This window comes from Uloborus diversus, chromosome 8, assembly GCF_026930045.1.
Source record: "Uloborus diversus isolate 005 chromosome 8, Udiv.v.3.1, whole genome shotgun sequence".
Lineage (NCBI taxonomy): Eukaryota > Metazoa > Arthropoda > Arachnida > Araneae > Uloboridae > Uloborus > Uloborus diversus.
Window position 1 is genome coordinate 1,211,038 of NC_072738.1, and position 17,541 is coordinate 1,228,578.

The 17,541-nt window shown below is 36.1% G+C and overlaps 1 protein-coding gene across 1 annotated transcript in view; it reads right to left on the reverse strand.

Annotated features, from left to right (window-relative positions):
- Positions 1 to 17,541, reverse strand: part of LOC129227859 (putative phosphoenolpyruvate synthase) — a 177,501-nt gene that overhangs the window by 130,372 nt on the left and 29,588 nt on the right. Inside the window, exons 5-6 of the mRNA XM_054862478.1 lie at positions 14,722 to 14,832; positions 10,221 to 10,285 (exon numbers count right to left, since the gene is read on the reverse strand). Of these exons, the coding sequence (XP_054718453.1) occupies positions 10,221 to 10,285; positions 14,722 to 14,832 (176 nt within the window). The remainder of the gene's footprint in view (positions 1 to 10,220; positions 10,286 to 14,721; positions 14,833 to 17,541) is intronic.

Here is a 17,541-nt window from a genome sequence, read left to right on the forward strand (position 1 = left end):
GCATCGCGATGAGGCTGCATAGACACCTTTAGCTTTAAAGCTTGACCACGGGGAGATGGCGGATGATCTGAAAGCGGAAATATCTTATACATATAAAATCTGAGTATCTATCTATGTCCAAGCTTCTTCTCCCGAACGACAGTGAACTGACCATCGATCCAGGTATCGATGGATTCGTCATCTTCCCGTCTTCATGTTTGGCTATTTAACATAATCCTCCGATAATAATTAGCGGAGATATCAATTAAAAATTATTAATTATGACTCTTAGATTTCAAAATCAAATCCCTATTTTTCGAAGGCTTTCCTCCATTCAAATTATTATTCAGTGCTTCATCTCAACTTTCGGCAACAACGCTTTTATTAAAATGTATAGCGTGAAGAAAATCATTAAGATAAAAGATCTGTTGCTACTTTTTTTTCTCGAATATGAACAGGTAAAATTCTTGTTTTTGTTTTGAGGCTTTTCGTGTAATCAGGGGATTTAAAATGTTTACTTTTTTTGGGAGGGGGGGGTCCGCAATCTGCCGCAAAATTTCACTGACTTTTTTTTTTTTTTTTTGGTTCATGCCTGAGTGTTGAACTCGCGTCACTTGACATAACTTTTATTTTCGAGGTGGACCGTGCAAAGCCGGGCGACGCAGCTAGTCTTTTATATCATTTGTAAAAAGTTTTTAACCGACTTCAAAAAGGAGGCGGTTATCAGTTCATACCGTATGTATGTTTTTTTTTTTTGTTTGTCCACTCACAGCGTCTCACCTAGTGAACCGATTTTGATGATTCTTTTTTTAATGGATAGGGGATGGCTCAACTTAGGTCCCATTACTTTGTTTGACCATATATGTTCTTTAGAAAAAAAGTTATGGGCAAAAAACAGTAAATTTCATGCAATTTCCCTATTAAATGATTAAATATGAACCCCATTGTTATAAAAGTTTGGTGCCATATATCAGTAACATTAATAGTAATTGTAATGATAATTTTGAATAAAGGCTTCTCTGAAGCAAGCATCAAGTTTCTTCAGTGTCATTGCTCCATAGTGGTGGTAAAGCTAACCTGGAAGCGAGGTGATGCAGTGATCAGGATCTGCTTAGCCTTCACAATACTACCTAGTTATGTTTGCCTCAACTATGCAGGATTACATCACAAGCAACTGGTACGCTGTGAAATGCAAATTAGTTAGGGATATTTAAATGGTTATAATTAAATTAACACACAAATGAATTCCAGTGAGGGAACAAAGATAAATTTTTAGTACCAATCGCTTAAAGTTTAAGGCGTGCTAATCGTTTTTTTTTTAGTATGGAGCATTTTTATGAAAAAAATAAGGTAAAGTTTCGTGATGGTAACTTCTTACTTTTGCTGAAATATCTACATTTACACTAAAAAGAACGAAATAAAAAATTTTGAAGAAAAAAAAATAGAACCGACTTCAAAATTGCGCTAAACAGTGAAAAATAATTTTATTCTTTAAACACCATCGTTAATACTTTAAACATAATTTTTGAAGTTGGCGCAAAAACGATAGATAAGATCATTCACAGCCATAACTCAACTATAAATTTAACCAGGCCTAGTTTCTTCACTACCACATACATTATGCATTGATAACAGCATATTTGAGTAACAATATAAATGTTTCGTTCCTAACTTTGGATGATTTTCTGAAAAAAATATGAAGGACGCATGGTTACACTGGATTTTACTTTTTGTTTTTGCGCCAACTTCAAAAATTATGTTTAAAAGTATTATCGATGGTGTTTAAAGAATAAAATTATTTTTCACTTTTTAGAGCAATTTTGAAGTCGGTTCTATTTTTTTTTCTTCAAAATTTTTTATTTGTTATCATTTTGTAATATACAGGGTGTATCAGTACAGCGTTTACAGAGTTTCAATGTAGATAGAGTACACCCAGTTGATGGGAAATCACATAACAATGCATGGTCGGAAACGCTTTCCCGACGCGGTAGTGACGACACAAAGCAGCGAAAGACAGGACACGAATAAGAGGAGAAAACATGTTCATTATTTTTAATACAGCAAAAATGCTGGTAAATTTTTGTCGGGTGTACACGATAGATGTCGTTACGTAAAACAAAGCATCAGATTACGGTTAATGCGCACAACGTGGTTTTTGTTTTGACGTTCGATTTTCAATGCGCCGAAGATGTGAGGTCCGGCCCGGGCCCATCACGGCCCCGGGGTCGTAATTTCGAACACCTACTTTGATGGGCTCCTTTTTGTTCTTTTTTCTTAGTTTTTTCCTGTACTAAGGATAATAAACGTGTTTTCTTCTCTTATTCGTGTCTTGTCTTTTTGGTGATTCGTGTCGTCACTACTGCACCGGGAAAGCGTTTCCGACCATGCATTGCAATGTGGTTTCCCATCGTCTAGGTGCACTCTATCTGCCCCCTGAAAGTCTGTAAACGCTGTACTGATACGACCTGTATAGGATCATGGGAGAACGCCTTTTACTATTCGGAGCTTTCTGGTTGATTCTACCGAAAACTAAAGATACAAATAACGTTTCCGCTTCAAGGACATTCGCCATCAAGCTTTCCATACCATTTAATATCTGACTTAAAATGGCCCACTATTTACATAATTAAGTAGCATTCAAATTGCTCAAAGAGTGAAAAAATGGGATTGGATACTTACTTCTTGAGCGCATTCGTTCTCCAAACAAATACATCTCATAATCATTCATGGACTGCTCAACGGATACGGTTCCTGTTATGATGCCTGACAGGGCAAATGTATTTAAACCATCTTGAAGCCTGTAATGCAAGTAACAATGGTGATGTAGCAGTTTTATTTCTGAGCATTCAGCAGTCAAAACTGTGTTTAAACACTGAAGCAAAACACATACTGTCTAACCATCTATTACATGGAAAGGCTAATATCCGGTTTATAGGCGGAAATGGACGTATCTATTAGTTTATAGGGCTGTTAGTTGGTTTGTTTCAGATGTGCACTTTTGCTTCTCTATCATTTAATCTTAGTTTTGTAAAAAGAAAAATTTGCTCACAGCAGCATATTTTAAATCTAAAGTATATTCGATCCGTATTCTTACGGCAAAAATTAATTGATTTATTTATTCACAACGAAGTTTTGAGCTTACCATTTTGCTTTTACGTTCCTGAACAAAATGAAAATTTTTATTTTCTTTTTGTTTCCATGGTAACTATTTTTGTTTCCCCTATTTTATTTTCGAGAATGCAATAAATGAGTAAGGCACTAGTGACATTATAAAACGCGTGCATAAAAATCCCATCGTTATTTTCCCTTCTCCCCTGCTAGATTCATTCATGTGGAATCTTCTTTACTTGGCAGATTGCCGAATTACATACAATCCGTGGTCAAACTGTACCATGCAAATCAAAACGTCTTTAAATTTTTCTACCTCACTTGTACGTTCTAAGGTAGGTCTAATTTCCGCCTTCCAGGAACTAAATTTGTCCGACGTTTGTTTCAGAAAATATGGGGCTTTTGTTTCTTCCCGACTAACCGAAGCGCAGAAATTTCCAGTAGTTATTAATACCTTGCACCGAAAAGCAATACAGTCGACTCCCGCTACAACGCGATTCGACTTACGCGAAATGGCTATAACGCGTTTTTTTCCCCAGTAAAGAATGTTTGACCTAAGGCAAATTAATCGCCAGCAACACGAAAATTTTCGAAAGGGAATCGTGGTGCGTAAGTTTCGACCTTGTTATTGGCGACTAAAAATATTTTTTTTTTTGCAAATGAACCTTCATTCTTTTAGCATCACTGACAGCTGAAGTTCCCACAGCGTACTAATCTGAACATCGCTTTGTTAAGTGCATACAAATAACTACACTCCTCTTTTTCCATTTATTTTTTTCATTCTAAATGCGAAAGTTGATGAAATGCAATGACACCTATAAGACCGCTGTTTTATCTAAAGTAAGGTAACACGACAATAGGGAAGTTTTTGATTTTTCAATTTTATTTTTATATGATAGAGTAACATGTATGAACATCATAGGTGAAAATTTTTTTGCGATGCGACAAGTAGTTTTTTTTAAATTAATTTTTAAAGTTCAAGCGCTTGTGACGTCAAATGGCATAGGAAATGACGGCATGCGCTCTTCCGATACGGGAGAAGCCGAAGGTCACGCATTCGACTTCGAAGACGAAACGTAAAAGGCTTATCTCCTCGCATTTAACTCCTCGCGTTTCTGGAACATTAAATCTCTCATCCTCTGGGAAATATTCGAATATCATCATTGATGTTACTTGAGAAAGATTATTTAGATTGTGCTTTAATGAATCCGGACTCCATAGTGTGTTTAAAAATATTATTGAATTTCTAAAAAATAAAAATATCAGCGCGCTCAAAATGTCCGTACGAAAACAAGGGATCTTCGGCGGAAGGCTGCCCATTAGTGCCCTGTGACGTAAGCTCGTGACGTTTCAGAAGAGCGCACTTTTGCGATTGGATTTTTAAAAATTCATTAAAAAGCAATCACAGTGTTTTAAAATTTGGCGATGGTGAATTTTTTAGTTTTGAGGGTCAATTAACAATATCCAATAGCCAAAGTATGAACATTTAATGGGTTGCAACTTCCCTATTGGGTATGAGTGACTCTTCCATACGCACAATTAAAAGTCAAGAAAAAGGAAATCCGTAAAAGTTTGCGGAGTAGTGTCTAAAACAAACCGCAAAAATGATGAAAATGGAAGCTGCTCTTGTATTGTAAATTAAAGAAACCTGGAAGAAGGGTGTTGCCATAGATGGAATCGTTATAAAAGAATTAGCGATGCAACTGTATTTAAAATATATATTCGAATAACGGTTTGATCACGCAGCATAAATCATCATCATCTTCATTTTTTTAAGTTACAAATATCATTACTGGATCTACTGTACAGTACAGTGCATTATTTTTACTAGTTCATTTTCTCTCCCTCTTTCAAATTGATCATTGATTTTGCATCGTAACAGTATTTTATGTCGAATAAAACAGCTTTTTTAAAAAAATACAAACAAAAATTCCTTTCTTGATGTAAGAAATGGTAATGTACAGTTAAGGAATGGTTTAAAACAGTTTGTGTGAGGTGGTGTTTACAAGTGTCTCAAATAAATTGGTACTTTTTTCCACAACCCGAAATTTCACGCGAGGGGTCTTGGAACGCATCCCTTGCGTAAGTCGGGACTCGACTGTATCTACGAACAGGAGACCCATTGCGGACTGAATCTTTTCCATAAGTCTGACATTATTGAGCACTCTATCGTTACTGGGTACTAGCCTGTATTTAAAGAAGCAGAGGTACGCTCTGCAGTTCTGAAAACATACATTGCTTTATCCTTCTCTATAGATAAGTTATAAAATATTCAGAGGCAGCTCTTACGGAGGAGAGGGGGGGGGGGGGGCAACAGCCCATCACTTTCAAAAGCAGAGGAGCTTTGCCCCTTCACTTTTCAGAGTGAAAAGTTAATGATAGATTGAAAAATGATCTTTTATAGGGTGATCGATTTATTTCACGAAAATAAAAACTAAAGATTCTAAATAAATGGACTTTTCTCACCTTGTTTCAGAAAAGTGGAGCTTTGAATTGGAAGGAGAAAGTCTACGATGGCCGACCGGCCCGATTTTTGAGGTCATATTCCATATTTTTCGGAGGTCATAGAATCAGTAATGTTAAAAGTCTTTACTATAGCTCAATTTTACAAAAAAAGAAAACCAGCTTGCAGGACCACACCCCCTAACCCCACACACTTATTTTGACCCTCCACTTTTTTGCTGCACCAGCCGCCTATGCAAATATTTAAACGTTCGATTGACTTTAACTGACAAATGCTATTAAAGATGCGAAACTTATGAATTACGACGCTTCAGAATGCACCATTCAAAAGCCCTTTCAAGACGAAACAGTTCAACCCAATCATATTTCCTCTATCGACCACAGAAGATAAGTCAATCGAATAAGGTGGGTGCGCCAAATACGGACATGTAAACCAATAAGGTGAAACTCCCATTTTTCTATGTAGGATAGGAAAAATTCCCTAGATAGTGATTTTATCGTCGTAATAAAGCTTAATTGATGATAAAGCGTAGTCAACAAGCAGTTTGTTAGCAACAAGCAGAAGTGTAGCAACAGTTGGGTCATTCCACGAAAATGTCAACCTGCAGGCCAAAATTTCAAACTCAATCAATATTAATGTGTTATACATAATTTTAGAGATAACATTCTTAATTTTCGAATCTCGTAAAAGGTTTTTCAAGATGGATGCCGTGCATAGAATAATTACTGCTTGAAGATCTTCAACAACAACAACATGTAAATTTTTACTATAAAGCATTCAAGAAACGCGACCTGTAACTTTTTAAGCATACATTCGATGTAGATTTTTTTTCTCAGTTATTGCTTAAATTTTGAGATTTCAGTTTCTTTGAATTTTAATTTTTTTCTCGTTGAGTCTAATTTGAATGTTGTGTTGAACGGCCTGTTGCGTTCGTCACAAAACGTCATATTTTCCCTTCCATACTTTTTATAGGACTATAAAAAGAAAATTTTTGCTTTATTCTCTTCCCAAGAGCTTCCTAGAATGCATTTAAACTGTTGAATTTTTATTAAATTATTTACACGATTTGCTATCAGTGTGACGAACGTAACATATTGATTGTGACGCACGTAATTGCTTGAAACAAACACTGCATCTTTCGAACGTTTAGTTCAATGAAAAAAATGAATGAAATGTACATTTTGAAATAGTTGTTTTTTCAATGTTACTGTATAATATTTTGTAATTTTTGCAACAATTAACTCGATTTTCAACACATATTTGTGGAATTTTCTTGGGTTGCATTTTATGAAAAAATCAGCAGCTCAAAAAAAAAAAAAAAAGAGACAGCGAGATAATTAAAGCAGAACAAGAATGGCAGGTAAACAAAAAGAAAATGACAAAAACAGCAGCAGAGCGTATGCGAACATTTACGGCAAAAAAATAAAAAATAAAAAATTAATTTGAATTTTGACATCTTGAATTCAAATTATATTTTTCGCAATCACGTGTGTGTGCATGTAGGCGTATGTGTTTGTGTGTGTGGGGTATGTGTGTGGTTGTGTGTATGAATGTGTGTGTGAGGGGGGCATGTGTATGTAGGCATATGTGTTTGTGTCTGTGTGCAGGCATGAATGTGAGGGTAGTTGTGTGTATGTGTAGGTGTCTGTATGTATGCGTGTGTGTATGTGTGTGTGTATGTGTAGGTGTTTGTGTGTGTGTGTGTGTGTAGTTGTGTATGTATGCGCGTGTGTGTAGGACATGGATGCAACCTGGAGACGGCTTTCGCTATAGGAGCAGCACCGTGAGGAGCCGGTCGACGGTAATGGTGCGGAGGGTAGCGGTGGGAAAATAAAATGATAGGAAGCCAAAACAGTCAAATAAAAGCAATAAGCAATCGTGATTGCTCAAAAAAAAAAAAAAAAAAAAACACAAGACTGAGGACTCAAAAATGAGAAGTCAGGAGATGAGAATAAATTGTAGAGAAACGAGTAAGCTAGCTTTGTAAAGAGTTGTAAACCAATGAAACTTCGCCCTTCTCAACATGCTAAATTTACGGAAAGATCCAAAAAGCACGCTCTTCCATGTAGTCCGAGGAAAAGATAGGCTTTTGTATGTTGTATTTTATTGTGCATATGCAAATTTATATATTTATACTTTTCCTGTGGCAACGCCTCTGGGATTGCAGTTTTATACTGCGGTCTCTGGGACGAGCGGCAGAAACAGTAAGACTGCGGCGGCATGATGTACACAATATAATTGTTCTTTAATAAAACCAAGCAAAAATACAATTGTGTCAGCCTCAGCTATTTCTCAAAATAAATTATACAGTCCACTACCAGCGACCAACATATGGTCCAGCAGCCGGATAATAAAATGGCTAAAACATATAATAAAGCTGAGTTGAACCGATTAAGGGGACGCGTAAAAGCAAAACTCACGATTATAACTAAATTTGATGAGAAAGATAAAGAATTGTGTGAGAAGACTAAAGTTGAATGCGAAAGTAAATTACGTGATATCTCGGAATTAAAACAAGAATTGAAAAGGCTCTTCGAGTTATACGGTGAGTTAAAGTTGGATGAAAAAGAAGAATTCGAGTGTGATGAAATCTTCATGGAATTGGATTCGATCTGCGACACTCTGGAGGTAAACATTAAATATTTCCTTACTAGGTTTGCTGATAAAACGGATAAGTCTAAAACTGAAAACTTTAGCGCTAACAATTCATTAAAGTTTGATATGGCTGCTAATTTGCCTACTATCCCGTTACCTAAATTTAGCGGTAGAATCGAAGAATTTGCTAACTTTAAGGGTCAGTTTCAATCCATGATTTCTGCTAATGAAAACATTTCAGAAACTCAAAAATTGTTCTATTTAAAAGCTGCCTTACAAGGTGAAGCAAAAATGTTAGAAACTAATGAGGACACGTTTAAATCCTTGTTTAGTGCATTAGAGGCTAGGTATGAAAATAAACGTGAAAACGTCTCCATATTCAGGAAATATTGGGATTAGAAAAAATAAATTTCGAAAACTCAAAATTATTGAGAAATTTATCTGATAAAGTTAAAAAGAATTTAAGAGGCTTAAAAGCGCTTAATTTAGAATGTAATGATCTTTCAAATGCGATAATAACGAACATTGTTCTTCAAAAGCTAGACAAAGATTCTAGAAAGGCATACGAATTATCTGTAGCTACTAAAGAAATTCCGTCACTACATGAATTATTACAATTTATAGATAACAGATCTAATGTGCTTGATCAATTAAATACGAGTATTTCTAACAAAAATGTAAAAGGGTTTCAAAATCCTATGTCAAAACCCAGAAATTTATTTATTAATGCCGATAAAAACATTAAACTTTGCTTTATGTGTAATAAACAACATTCTTTATTTAAGTGTAACCAGTTTAACAATTTAAATATTTCTCAGCGCTTAGAATTTGTAAAGAATCACAAATTGTGTAGAAATTGCTTAAGGCAACACAAGTCTGATTGTCGTTCAACATTCAAATGCTCTGTATGCTTTGAAAGGCATAATACATTGCTACATTATGAAAAAGGCAATAATGGCGGTAAATTGGCACCTTCAAATGAAAATGCTAACTCGTTTTCCGCGGCAGAAGAATTTTCGTACAAACAAGAAGCGTCACTCGTCAGTGTGCTTCAAGGTCAGAAACCTGAAAATAGTGGGGTAAATCAGAATGTTTCTATTAAAGAGTTGTATAGCGAGGAATATTTCAGTAAAACGGCTAAACGTGATGATTCTGGTAGAGATATAGTAAAACTTCCAATAGAGGAAAAGAGTAGGTCATTAAGAAATTTGAAAAGCTCCAGAGATGTCGCAGAGAGACATTCGCCATTTCTTGCCACTCGTACTCGAGGGACTTTGATAGATGAAGGACATCAAGATTTTCCCGATGCATGTGAAGTTGCACGCGGGGACTTTTGTGTCAATGACGTTCTGTCAGGTACGGAAAATTTGGATCAGGCAAAGTTCCAACAGTCTGATCTCATTCAAGTTTTGCATAAAGAAGAAATGGAACTCCATAAATCGATGTCTAACCATCCCGACTTACTACACACAAACTGTGAACATTCGTTTACGCCTCAAGAAATGACTGGAAAGACATTGGAAATGTTGCGTTCAAGTTCGGATTATTTTACATTTGGGGTGACAGTGAATCTCAAGGAAAATTACATGAAAGGTGAAGTTCCTTTTACGAATTCTAGAATTTTCGAACCCCGGGGTCCAATACAACCATTCATTTCGAAGGATAAAATGTTCCATCAGAGACTTTGGGTGTTGTTACTCAACTGGTCGGATCCTTATCCCCCTAAGGAGTGGTGGAGTTGTTTGAAACAACTTCCTGTTATAAATCAAGTGCAAATTCCAAGGTACAGTCATCTTTCTAACGCAATTACTATTCAGTTACGCGGATTCGCTGTTGCTTCAAAACAAGCCTTTGGAACAGTCGTCTACTTGAATTTGATAGATGCGTTTGGATGCGCAAATACGAGTCTCTTGTGCAGTAAATTAGCTGTAGCTCCTCTAGAGACCTCAACAATTTCTCGTTTGGAGTTGTCAGCGTTCCTTCTATTAGCGCGACTTACATCCAAGATTGTACCTGTGTTGCAGTTGCCAATGGACCACATTTACTTGTATAGTGGCTCGACCATTGTTCTCACCTGGATTAAAACCCCTCCCGAGAAGTTGAAGCCGTTTGTATCCAATAGAATGAAGGTAAGTCAACCTATGGATCGAAATTACCAGTATCAACATACCTCTTTCAAAGATAATATAGCGGATATTATCTCCCGTGGACAAGATACAAGTGTTCTCTTGTCAAATCAGCAGAGGTGGGAAGGACCAGAAATTTTAAAACGACCCCAATCACAGGGACATTTATTTGAACTAAAGGATCTTAATCAAGTTTTATATTACAGTGAAGTGAAGGATACTCATGAGACTGTCTTAACTGCTACAGAAAATGATTTGTTGGTAAATTTCCTGAATTTGAGTAATAACTATCAAAAATTAATTAATGTATTTAGTTATATTCTTAGGTTCATTTACAACTACCAGAATGAAGTAAGGAAGGTTGGACCTCTTACAGCTGATGAGGTCACTGCCAGTGAGTTAAAACTTTCATCGTTTGTTCAACAGGAAGGTCTTAGTGATGACTTTCAGCAGCTAAATTCGGGAAAACCGGTAAAATTGTCAAGTAAATTAAAATTTTTGTTGCCTTTTTTCGATAAAAATTCAAATGTCATAAGAGTCGGAGGTCGTTTGTCAAATTCTCAATTACCCTTTGATGCAAAGCATCCAATAGCACGGCCTAAAAATCATAAGTTATCAAAACTCATTTTATTAGATTTACATCTAAAAAATTGCCATCTTGGTGCGCAAGCACTATTGCATGCATCTAGATTAAAATTTTGGATAATTCATGGAAGAGATCTCGCCCGGAAAATTGTACATGAGTGTGTGATTTGTTCAAAATACAAACCACGATTTTTAGAACAGAAAATGGGAGACCTTCCACCTGAACGCTGCCAACAAACATTTCCCTTTTTGAATACTGGCACTGACTTCGCAGGTCCATTTTATATTAAAAATAAAAATCAACGTAAAGGAGCATTACAAAAAATCTTTATTGCAATATTTGTATGTTTATCAACCCGTGCTGTTCATTTTGAAATTGTGTCGGATTTGACGTCTGATTCATTTATTGCATCATTGAAAAGGTTTATATCCCGTAGTGGAAAATGTGCTGTTTCATTCAGTGATAACGCAAAAACATATATCGGTGCTCACAAAGAGCTCGACCGCTTGTATAAGTTAGTGAGTCAACCAGATGAGATTTTATCAAAATTTCTTTCTATTGAAAGAATAAAATGGAGGTTTATCCCACCCAAATCTCCTCATTTTGGAGGCATTTGGGAAAGTGGTGTCAAATCATTTAAATTTCATTTAAAACGCGCAATGGGCAAATTGATTTTTACTTACGAAGAATTTTTAACAATCTCAAATCAAATCGAAGGGATTTTAAATTCGAGGCTTTTAATGCCACTTCCGAGTGATGCAGAAGAAATAGAGGTTTTGACTCCGGCGCATTTTTTAATTGGCAGAACAAACAATGTTCACAGTGGTAGAGCCAGAGTTGTTAGATTTGTCTGATAACAGATTAAAACGATGGCAGCAAACAACAAAAATAATTCAGCAAATATGGAAAAATTGGTCGAGAGACTATTTATGCCATTTACAACAAAGGTCAAAATGGTGTTTTTTGAAGGAAAACATTGCCATTGGGGCAGTGATTTTGATAAAAGAAGACAATATGCCTGTAAATTCGTGGAGCTTAGGACGTGTAATAAAGGTTTTCGAAGGCCGGGATAAATGCATTCGAGTCTGTTTGGTAAAGACTGAGGGTAGTACATTCAGGCGTCCCATAACTAAGTTAGCGATTTTACCTGTTCCAGTGTAAAGTGGATGATTTTAATTAACTATACCTATTTTAATGTTTACATGTTTTAATTGTAATTGAGTTTTATATTTGTTCAATTTACTTCTGTGCATTTTATGGTATTTTACTGATAATTTTATTGGTTAATATTTTTGAAATCTATCAATTTCAACGCCGGGAGTATGTATTTTACTGTGCATATGCAAATTTATATATTTATACTTTTCCTGTGGCAACGCCTCTGGGATTGCAGTTTTATACTGCGGTCTCTGGGACGAACAGCAGAAACTGTAAGACTGCGGCGGCATGATGCCAAGCTCTTGTTCTTTCTGTATCTGACTTAGGTATATTCACAACATGATTGTATATTTTCATGAAGAAAATAGATTAAAAACAGTGAGAAAACTAAAAATTTACTCGAAATCTGCCTTTTAGCTGTTGCCAAAAACAATAAAAAATAGTAGTAATAATAAAGTTTGCTGTGATAATAAAAGTTAACAAACAAAATTCAAGGCTAAACATTAGCAATGTGGATTACGATCTTAAGCTTGAATCAAAGAAATCCTCGAAAACATGCATTATTTGAAACGTTTCAAGTGACTAAAATCCACAAATATATGCTCACTTAAAACCTTGAAATTAATTTTTTAATTTCATTAAACAAAATTAAATTTAAACGCTATCATTTTTCATTTTTTCTGGAAACAATTAAAAAACAACTACGTCACTTCCGTCACACAAAAATGTTGGGAATCAGAAAAGCAAAGCTCTCGCATAAAAAGTTTCACTTCAAAACAGAGGAGAAAAAAATAAATTTTGCACAAAGGCAATAAAAAAGCATTTATTTAATCCATGTTGAAAAATTGTTAATATAAGTGTTACTTTTAAGGCAAAGTATAAATGCTTACTTATTTATTAATATTTAGACATGTAACGGTCTAAAAAAACTACACGAGTCATCACCGTGACGAACGTAACTTAGAGTTACGCTCTTCAATGTTATGTTCGTCACACGTGATATTTTGAAGAAATATTCATTTCTGTTACATTATAAGAAAAATGAGTATAATTCTGCACGAAAAATGAAGTTAAGGAATGAAAATAACGCATTGCACTGTTTTTACAATAATACCTACCTAAACTTTAGAGAAATTGAGCGCTGAATTTCATGTTGCTAATTCAAGGTTGCAAAAATATTACGTTCGTCGCACTATAGTAATTTAGTTTCAAAAACCAATTTACGTGATTTACACTGTGTTTTATTGCATGAATATTACACATAAGTTTTATTCATTCCCAAAATTCCATAAAACCATAAACAAATGATTATTAGACGTTTTAAACTCATGATATGCAACAAAACAGAGTCTCTGAATGTTATGTTCGTCACTATGGAATGACCCAGTTATCCTAAAAAGTTGTCAGCATTGCTTGATCTTATTTTACAGTAAATTTTGCTTCTTCACGATTCACTGTAGTTGACGAGTAATAAAAAAAGTTGTTAATTGTTCTTAAAAGCCTAATTTATGTAGTTGGCGAATTCAAAATGAAAAATGTCGCTGCTTACCGTCATTTTTCCCTGTGATATAAAAAAAGAAATTAGAAAAGTAGACAGTAGCTTAATTCGACCATAGGCCATGATTGGAAAGATGGCGGTCATTCCAAGGTCGTCAGCTTGCGAGATCGAGATTCTCGCTCACGTGATTGGTTGTGACGTCGAAATGTCGCAAAGTAGTATTCTAATCTACTGGAACCTAGCCGCAAGTTAAGTTCGAGTAGATTAGAATACTACTTTGCGACATTTCTACATCACAACCAATCCCGTGAGCGAGAATCTCGATCTCGCAAGCTAACGAGTTTGGAATGACCACCCAGAACCCCGGTGTCCTCATAAAAACACCGAAAGATCGGATGGAGAATATGATAAGGTGCTATGTGCACGAACTGTGTTCAAGGGTGACCAAAAAAACAGAAAGTAACGACTTACCAGTGCCCTGAATGTGACGATTGATCTTTTTCCTTTCCATTGAAATAAATATGGAGTTTTTAATAATGTTTTTGATTTTACAATTGGTGGTTTGAAATGTTTGTATTCACAATGCAGAATTTACCCTTTTTTTTTAGTTCGATTGTACTTTCATTTTTTCAGAGTTGACCTCATTTAGGACCCATGTTTCTAATAAGGACTGTTCACCATTTGTTGTTAGACTGCTGACGAACGTAATTTGAACTCACATTTTCACATAGAATGAGTTTTTTTTTATGACTCACTTGATGAATGTGCTTAAATTGGAGCCAGTTGAGTCGTAAATAAGCGAGATCTTAGGCCCTGAGCCTTGGATGGCCTTATTTGGTGCACTTAAATCGTAATAAATTAAAGATCGACGCCCTATCCAATGAAGATTAAGATGATGGTTTTGTGGGTCAGTCTTCCCCCTCGAATTCGTTAGTGCTCTGAAGAAACCTGAGACATGCCAGGCAAAACACCAATGAAAATTATCTTGGATGGACCACGGTCTACAGGTCTGAAGTAGTTATTTTATAGTACACAACAGACGTATTTCTACAATATTCATTTCCTCAATTATTCTCTCAAATTTTAACTTAAGTTTGCAGAGTGAGGAAAAAATTTCGTTGCGAGTTTCTCGATTTGGAAAAAATATTGGCTAAAAAAAAAGCTTAAATAGAAAGGTTTACCACAACTGCATCAATTTACTACTCACTGGCTGACTGGAGGAATTGGCTGCTTCCAGGCTGCTTTCGACAACCCGTCCGCCAACAGGTTCGGATGAATATCAGTCGTGAAGTCGAATACATTCGACGAAGCTCTCCATCTAGAAGCAAGTAAATGCATTGAATTTTACTAACAAGATTTAAACGCAATAGTTTAAAATCTTCTTGTAAGAAAGCACTACAGCATCAAAATAGTCTAAGGCTAGCGTGTTCGTAGACCCATAAGAAGTAAAAAATGATCTCCAGGTATTCCCAAACGCAAACGTCCTTTGATATTCAATCCTCCCTAATGGCACTGCGTTTTTGTCGTCCACTGGACCCGCCCAACAAATTATAACGTAAATAGGAGACTCCTCCCCCTGCTCGCTTCGCTTGCCAACCGCCTAAATTGAATCCGTGCCTGTTTCAGTGTAGGTTCACATTTATCCCAAATTTTATCTAAAACGCAGGCATACTTCTTGAGATATAGCCAGGGGCGTGCACAGGGGGAGAAGGGACACCTGTTGGCCCGGGCCCAAGCCTGAAGGGGGCCCAATATTTTTAAAACTAGGGGTGAAAAATAGGGGTAAACAAAATGGAGGAGGCCTTAAAAGTCATTTGTGACGGGCCCCAAAATTTCTATGCATGCCTCTGGATATTGCACTCGCAAAGAACGTTCGACTGTACAGTCACTTTTTGAGCTATTGGCACCAAAACTAAACCATTGCGGTCATTCCAAGCTCGTCTGCTTGCGAGATCGAGATTTTCGCCCACGCGATCGGTTGTGACGTAGACATGTCGCAAAGTAGCATTTTAATCTACTCGAACGTAGCTTGCGGCTAGGTTCGAGTAGATAAGAGTACTACTTTGCGACATTTCTACGTCACAACCGATCGCGTGAGCGAGAATCTCGATCTCGCAAGCTGACGAGCTTGGAATGACCGCCCTGCGCTTGTTACTTCTAATGTCAATCTGTTGATCGATTTTTCTTAGATTCCGTTTATAACTTCTTGAGCTATAGCAGTCACTAGTAATGAGAAAAAACGTTCAATTACTCAACCCCCTTTTGAGCTATTACCACCTAAATTGAATCAGCACCTTTTACCCTCTATGGACCAAAACTTGTTTGATTTCACCTCTTTCTTTCTGAAATATAGAAGGCATGCGTAACGGAGAAAACGTTCGATTGCTCCATCCCCTTTGGAGAAATTGGCGGTAAAAACTAATGTGCGCCAATTCACATGAGGACACCTAAGTGTACCAAATTTTGTTGGATGATCATGCAGTAGTTTTTGCTCTAGATCGGCACCAACAACCAGTCACACACAAGCAGACACACATAGAAACAGATATTTTCTAAGAATGGTAAAATCGATCGATGCAACACACCTCGAAACGTAACAATCCGTCAAAATTCGAAATCTGAAAATTTTCACGAGCCCACTATTCTTCTATATATTAGATATAAAAGAAAGCAAAAATACATGTATTTGTTACATTGTGTTATTTATAAATATTTTCATGTGTCTTTTTAGTAATATTTTCATGAAAAAATAGATTATTTTGTGCACAATTGTGGGATGTATTAGTTAATAACATATATGTTGAGCTTTACGAGTTAAAACTCGATTTTTTAACCCCTCCCCCCCCGCACCCTCTCTTGATGAGATTGGCACCAGAAATAAATCTGCACCTGCTCTTGTTGTTTTCACCAGTATCCAAACTCATGTTTGAACCCTAGCATTAATTTTTGAAATATTAGTCAAGCTCAGCTAGAAAATTTTCGGATGCACCATCCCTTTCGAGCAGTTGGTGTAACCACTTAATCGACATGATTCCTCGGGGCACGCCAATACGATTCTTTGAATACGAATATACGATTCTTTGTATTACTTCTTGTGATCGAACAGTCGTGCTAAATATAAAAAACCCCTTCCCCTAGCGATTAGCTGAAGCAGCTAAACAACAGCAATTCCATAAGACCGATTCCATAAGTAAGATATTGAGTTAAAATGGCTAGGGAAAAACCGCTCACATACATAAAGACAGACAGACGTACAACCATTTTTAAAAGGGGTCAGAATGGGTTTCTCAGCCCTTCAAATAGGCAATTTTGTCAAAATTCAAAACTTTTCACGAATAAAATACTGTGTACATTGAATATAGAATCAAGTAGAGAATGAAATAAAAGCGGGATGCTACTTCTGATAGAATGTTTAACATCTATAAATATATAAATGAATGTTTGTCTGTATGTCATCCATGAACTCAAAAACTACCCGGCAGATTTGGCTGAAACTTTCACCGTTTGTTATTTTTGGTACTGGGAATGTTTATAGACCAGTTCGAAAAAAATCCGATCGATAGTTCCTTTTTTATTCCAAGTTAAGTCACAATCTATTGGACAAATACGAATAAAATGATCGGCTGCAGAAATTAATTCGCGTGAAAGATCTCATTGATAAGAAGTTAGCTGTTGCCATTTTTCTTGAGTTTGAACAAATAAATTCTTTCTTCATTGTTTTATGGCTTTTCATGCAACGGGGGGATTTAAAACTTTTTCTATTTGATATTTTTAGCGATTGATTGATCTTGCAAACTGCGTGAGTACAAAATTTGAGTATAGTCACGGCTTCACTGGATACCTGGAGCGATTATTATAAAAATTGCTATATATATGTATTTTTCCACGGAGAAGGTGCATAATATGCTCATTGAAGCCACTCGCCACCAGGTGACACTGCAGAGTGGCAACTTCTGCCCCGTTCAACCGATTGTCATGAAAATCAGTATAATGATGTATTTTTTTGTTGGCGTAGCAACGCGCGTCG